Source organism: Pyxicephalus adspersus, chromosome 9, assembly GCF_032062135.1.
Source record: "Pyxicephalus adspersus chromosome 9, UCB_Pads_2.0, whole genome shotgun sequence".
Lineage (NCBI taxonomy): Eukaryota > Metazoa > Chordata > Amphibia > Anura > Pyxicephalidae > Pyxicephalus > Pyxicephalus adspersus.
The window spans coordinates 47,734,337-47,741,254 of record NC_092866.1 but is presented as its reverse complement, the minus strand read 5'-3'; the positions used below and the strand labels follow the sequence as shown (position 1 = coordinate 47,741,254).

Genomic DNA, 6,918 nt, shown 5'->3' with positions numbered 1-6,918 from the left:
TGTCAACCACAGTTTAACCGTATTTATCTTCTGTGTCTTCTGTGTCTGTGTCTGAGTTGAGGACGGTTATGGTTGAGGTTGCAGTTTCCTGCCGTTTATTGTTTTCAAGAAGTTTATGGATAAAGACAAACTCTGAGCCATCTCAGTCATCCAGTAGCAACTGCTTTCCACCACTTTCCAACCATTGCGAACTGTGGTTGAATGCGGTTGCATTCAAGTCAATGGAAGTGTCTGACTGTTTAAAGTGGTTTCCCACTGTTTCCATTCAGCTGCTGGTTGGGAGAATGGTTGAGTCTCTGGCAGATCACTGTGGTCATCCATAGGTCTGAAGTTAGCTTTAAGCTACGTACACACGTCCAACGGTTCTCGTCTGATAATCGTCTCAGGGCCTTTATCGGGCGGGAATCTGGCATGTGTACAACGCCAGACGTGGATTGTCCAAACGACCGTCCTGGCGGACCCATGGATGATGGGCGACTAACGATCCTAATTTAAGGGAAGGGAGAGAACCCACAGCAGGGTACCGCTCCGTCGCTCTGCCCTTCCCTTCTGCATAGAGCAAAAGGATGCTGTATGTACAGCACTCGTTCATGCATCGTGCAGTGCTAGTCGTTGGAAACGATCGTGAAAGATTCTTTCCAACGTCTATTATTGCACGTGTGGATGTGGATTAAGGGTATTAAAAAAAACAATTAAAAAGGGCCCTTCTCATATTAAAGAGGAGGGAGCATTTTGATTAGCCAATGTTGAATTAATGGTCCACTGTAAACTGTGAAAAAATATGTTTATTACACAGTTTGCCTTAAAAAAGTCGGTCAGTTGCCAGACATTTTTTTTGCCTTTTAAACGTAAACATGCTTTAATCTGTTTTATATAATTTTCTTTGCATTGCAGGTGATCACCAGGAGCTGTACCCTATATATTGTTTGCATTGCGTTCACATTCATGTAGCTCCATGTTACTAGAAAGCATGGCTTGTAGAGAATCGTTGTAGGTGGCGTTGTGGCTTCAAATTATACAATGCTTATAAAACAAGAGAAATGTGTATTCTCTAACCACTCCAGCAGTTACTGCAAAGAGATTCCATCCTTTTCTACATGAGTCATACGCTTGTTTAACATTTATGATCACTAACTCCTTTTAGTAGCCAGTAAAAAAAGAAATATATGAACTTGTCTCAGAGTTGAGTGTGTGATTCACTTATGAGATGTGGCTTGTGAGTTGAGTATAATGCCAGCTACGATAAATTAATAAAACAGAGCAAAGTGTTTAGGACTAGTTTTTGGCTGATTTGCTGCCACAGGGACTATGCCACTGGAGGACCATGTGGATATGATTCTCATAAATGAATCTTTTTATGGGGTTTTCAATTTTTAAGCAAACATGAATTTGATATGAGATTCTCCAGATATAGCAATGCCAAAGTTGTAACCACATTTTTCATGATTAACAATGAGTAACTTGATTTAAACACATGCTGGATTGTTTGAATTGCCAAAACATTTGTACACACATTTGCCCAATATACTAAGGGTTATAATGCCTGATTTATTAAAGCTCTCCAAGACTATTGAAGAAAGACTGGTATGGGAGAACCTGGGTGATCTAACAAACCTAGAATGGATTTCTTGCTATTAGTAGACATGTGTGTTCAGCTTGTTCACCCATGTTAGTCTATCTTCACCAGTCTTGGAGATCTTTAGGAAATCGGACCCATAGGGCTCTATTTATAAAGCAATGAACCTGATATTCCCCCAAACATACCCTGGTGGAAAATCAATTACTGCCATGGACCTGTAAAATGTTCCATCAGGGAATGTTTGAGGGGATGTCCGAATCTCTGCTTTATGAATTGAGTGCATAGAGTAGAAACCTAGGTGGAAATATTAAGACCAATATAATCATATGAATATGTACTTCTGAATTTTGCCCCACTGCTCAAATTTACTTACAATGCCACACTAGGTGTAAACTGGTACTGCATATTGACTAACAACCTTTTTTATTGATTTCATTAGATTTCCTTGGCTGTAGCTGTGTTTTTACAGTCACAGTAAAGAATAAGCATGTTGTAGTTATCATATAGCTCAATGTTTCATACTCAGTGCCATATTTACCCAGTTTCTGTTCTTCTCTGTACAATGCAGGTAGATCCTGGCTGGTGTGAAGGGCTGTAAAGGTGCTGTATATAGCTTTCTGAAAACAGAAAGCTATGGTAGTACTTACATGTGATGCTGAGCCAGCAAAATGGAAAAATATGAAATCCAATAAGTGGCAATGGCGGTTTAGGGACAGAAATGACAATGTAATTCCGAATGATCTCCTGCCATAGAATGGACAGGTCTATCTAACTGCAACTTCTAATGCACACAGCGACCAATGAGTAAGCAATTGCCTAACAGGAGAGGTGCCTAAATATTTCCTATAACTGAAATACATTTTCCCCAACCATTTCACTCAACGAACCAGTATATTTCAAGCCTTCAATCAGGTTACAAAGAACTTAACTGGGTTTCCAAAGCAAAGACATTCCGGCACACATTAGATAGAATTTACTATCTTGTAATAATGGGCTTTGTTTTGGAATGCTGATTTTCGATTTAAACCTAATATTTGATTTTGATGGGGTGCATTTGAGTGCTGTTCACTTTCCATTGCCAACATGGAAAACTCTGGAGCCACATTCAGTTTACTTTTGTCGGCAATAAAGGCACCTTTGAACCAGCAGCAACAATATATTTCTACAATGTCTGGCTACATCTAATAAAGATTTACTAACATAAAGCATCAGTATAATTATTTATATGGAAAAATTCAAGTAAATGGAAATGTACACAAGCAATATAGAATAGTGTAAATGTACATCAAACGAAGAAAAACAAAGCTCATCTATGAATCTATACAATTGTTTCTTTATAACATCATGAAGGGCAATTCCACTGAACAGAAGTTACCTAAAGAGAGCAGTGTTCAACCCAGCAATTTTCATAAGCCAGGTGGGAAAAAAAATCTAGCGAGTGGCAGCTCCAATATTGTGACCCAACTCTTCAGTACCCACTCAAAAATAGCCGGGTGGTTACTGAATAGTGCCAGGTGGTGCACCCAGCTAAAAGGGTCTGGGGGAAAACACTGGATAGTAAAGTAAGCCACATGTAGGTGTCACTCCTCTCTTCTCCAATGTTTAAGCATAGATCTGTGCACTTTGTTCTGCAGCAACCTGCACAGCATTTTGGCAATTTATTGTCCAATGGAAGCCCTGATATGGTGACTAAATGAGATACTGGACAATTGGACTCAAGTTTCTTTGCTAGTCTTTTAATGGAACCACCCATTTAAAAAAAAAAGCAGAAAGATCACCCAGATAGCTAAGATTCAATGATGTCATTCTTTGTTTGCATATCTTAAATATGTCAAGCTAGTTAGGTGTTTATTATTTTAACACGCCAGCTTCAGTCTTTCAGTGGAACAGTTTATAGGCATGAATAATGTGCAATAACAAGTTAGCACTGTTTTGATGCTTGTAATTCTACTATTTGCTAATAAACCTAAGCTGGAAAAACTTCATACACGAGGAGAAAAACAATTTACATGCCAACAAGCAATAAATAATAATTTCTTTACACCCCCCCGACCATGCTGCCCTAGGCAGGTGTTTAATGTGCCTGCAGTAAAGGTATACTTAATTCTTAAAAAAATACATAATTTAAGTAAATTAGTACTAGAAATAACCTGGGGAGATTAGCTTTAATTTGTTAACATTTATATATATGATATTGTGAAAATGTTCCAGTATGTAAACTGACAAAAACACATACAATGCATAATACTGTCTTGTGCAACATAATACAAATATATTCAAAGATTTTTTATGCCTATACAACGAGCTATTTACTCTATAATATAATGCTTTTAATGTACAGCATATACATTTTCATCAATGCAGCAATCCTTGATAAAATAAATAATATATCCCAGCATAAGATGAACAGGTCATAATACAGAACCTGTTTTAATCCCAGGCTGTAGAAAAATAAATTTTTAATATAATTTAACTCAAAAAATGCTGCTTGAACGTGCTAAAAAAATGATATTGCATCCTCGACAATCGGTTCTATCAGCAATTCTAATTGGTATTCAAAGATCAACCAAAATGTTGACATAGAATGTAAAAATTTAAATATTAAAAACAATGCATAGAGTTACAATGCATTTTTTTTTACTTCCTCCTCATTTATGAATGAACTCATTGACGACTTCAACCCCTGCTGGAGGTGTGCATTGGACTGCGCTGCAGTCCTGCGGGGGGGTTGAATGGGTTAAGTGCCAGGTCAACCAAAAAATACAAAAAGAAGAAGAAGCACTTTTGCACAGAGGAAGTCATTCTAGGATCATAGGGATATCTGTAAAATAACTTCCTGAGAAATTGCTATACATATAGCATTAGTCGTGGCTACTTTTAAATATTTTAAGATGGTATGAATCTGTATAAATTAAAGACAAGAAACCCCCAGATTTCAAGCTTTCAGATATTCATTTTTTAGCCTGCTTAGCCTAGCACCATGGCTTCGAATAGTTAAAGACAGGAGTTCATGTTTGTCCCTAAGTCCCATGGAGACATCTAAGGTTTCTTTGAGCACAGCTCTGGTATGGATCATCATATCCACAAAGTCATCGTTTAAAGTCTTCATCTCACTCATCTCGCTTTCCTGGCTCTGTTTAAACTTTAATTCCAGCTCCGTCAAAGACTTATCTGAGTTGGAGAAGGCTTCACTGATTTGGGAGGACTCCCTTCCCAGGTATTTTCCATAGCTTTCCTCCCCATCCAAGTCATAGGATATGCCTTTACTGATGCTTTCAAGTACTCTCTCTGCGTCCTCTATCTGTCTTTTAATTACTATAAATTCTTCCTTCAAGGAAAGAGATTGTCCATCACCATGCCCACATGGCCTGTCGTCAATCACTTTGAAGAGCATCTGACACTTCTCCGGGTCATCATTTTCTTCATAGTCTCCATCAGGGACAAAATAATGATGAAGGGTTCCATTGGACATCTCAGGGTGTAGAGGTCCATTGTAGTAACCATAACATAAATTGCATAAAATTCCAAACCACAAAAGTTGAAATCCTTTCATTATGCAGAACAATTTCTTACAGCAGCGCCAACAGTAGATAGTCAAGAAAGAGAATTAAAAATTCCCAAGCCAGACACGGATATCCTTTTGGCAGCAAGATGCACCCTTTACATTCTACAGCTTGCTAATTTGGAATAAAATATTGCTTGGTCCCAGGTATGGAGAGTGGAAATTTGTCAAGTCCTGTTCAGTTTGTAGAAAAATTGTCCGCATTCAATCGGTGAGAAACATTGAGAACAGAAGGAAGAGCTCATAAGTAAAGACAGCAGCCTCCAATGCCTTCTTTGGGTGCAGCAGAAGTAGCACTGTGTGTCTGTACAGTGAGAGATTGCTCTCTTCTGCAGCATGCTACTATACTATTTCAACATCTGGGCTGCTGTTGCAAAGTTTTTTTTTGGCTAATGATATGCTGTAGAAGAGGTATCTGTTCTCAAATTACAGCAAGATTTCGTCACTCTAGAAGCCAAGGAGCAGAAGAATCCTTTCAGCCAAGCTTAGCTATTAAAGCTGCATTAAGTGTTTGTTCCTTTCCACTGAAAAAAAAGGAAATAAACCAATGAAATCCACCAAGGGAACTTGACCTCCTTGAGGTATTACGTCTGTTGCGAAAAAAAAAAAAGTTACCAAGGAAAGCACGTGTGGGGACTATAAATAAACACACGCCATTACTGGTGCCTAACTAAGATGGAATTTCAAAGCCTTTTTCCAGTCATGTGCTGGGACAAGCAGAATGCATGAATTAATGCTGCAAGGGAATATTATCTAAGCTTTCCTTCACTCAGATCATGAAATCCAAGGGCAGAACCTTCAAGTAGTCACATTTATTGTTGAAACAAAGCTTTTCCTCGGCATGTTCTTTGCTGACACATTAGGAACATGTCTAAAAAAGGAATAATGGATAATAACAAGAGTAGCGACTCCGACGCCTTGCAGCGTGACACCCCCCTTCATGGCATTGCACCGCTGGTTAAGTGTCATTTATAAACATCACGTTGAATTGGAACTCCAGGATGATAGAGAAGTCATGGTAGCTCTGTATTCCTTTATTAAATTGTTAACATGAAACTACACCCAGTTGTTAAAATGTCATATAAAGGTATAAATGTTAATGTCTTTTTAGAAGTTGTTTTATTTTCTTTTTAAATCTGAAGCTTTCTTAGTTAGAATATTTGGTGCCAACCATTCCCCTGCATTGTTACTTATATCACACGTATCACGTCATACATATGCCTCTGGTGAAAGTTACATATGGTGCTATCACATTGTGCAGGTATAGGTCACTGTTGTCTCTATTAGGTTATGTTCAGACTGAGAAAAGTAATATTGGTTTCTGTGTAACTCACAATGGCTGGCACCTAATAGCCACTTAGCAGCTTGCATTGCTGTGCTTGTATATATCAACCAGCATTTCAACACTTTTTAGCGGGTGGCATTGGGCATTACTAAACTGCTCACTGTAGCCCCAGTTTATTATCTATTTGTAGCCACATTTAGCATTTTACCCAAAAGCTTTAGTTCAGGAGTATAAGAAAGTGATCGCAGCACCAGTCCGAATATAGGCTTAGACAGCCAGACTAGGAAAATGGTGCTCAGCCAACAATAGAGCAAGTGCAACAAGAAGTGGCTAAGACATGACAAATAAAAGGTAAAAAAAGATGAAAAGTATATTTTATGGAAAAAATGTAAATGCAAATTAAATGTCATGCCATTGTCTGAAAAATGAACATTCTGAAAGGAAAGAGAGATCTATCAATCTGGTTACTTTATCAGATATTTTGTTGTATAT

General features: G+C 38.1%; 1 protein-coding gene across 1 annotated transcript; it reads right to left on the bottom strand.

Annotated features, from left to right (window-relative positions):
• Positions 1-3,725: 3,725 nt before the first annotated feature.
• On the bottom strand, positions 3,726-5,691 carry FIBIN (fin bud initiation factor homolog). The gene has a single exon (XM_072422801.1). The coding sequence runs from the start codon at positions 5,130-5,132 to the stop codon at positions 4,515-4,517; it is 618 nt and encodes a 205-aa protein (XP_072278902.1). The 5' UTR covers positions 5,133-5,691; the 3' UTR covers positions 3,726-4,514.
• Positions 5,692-6,918: the final 1,227 nt, after the last annotated feature.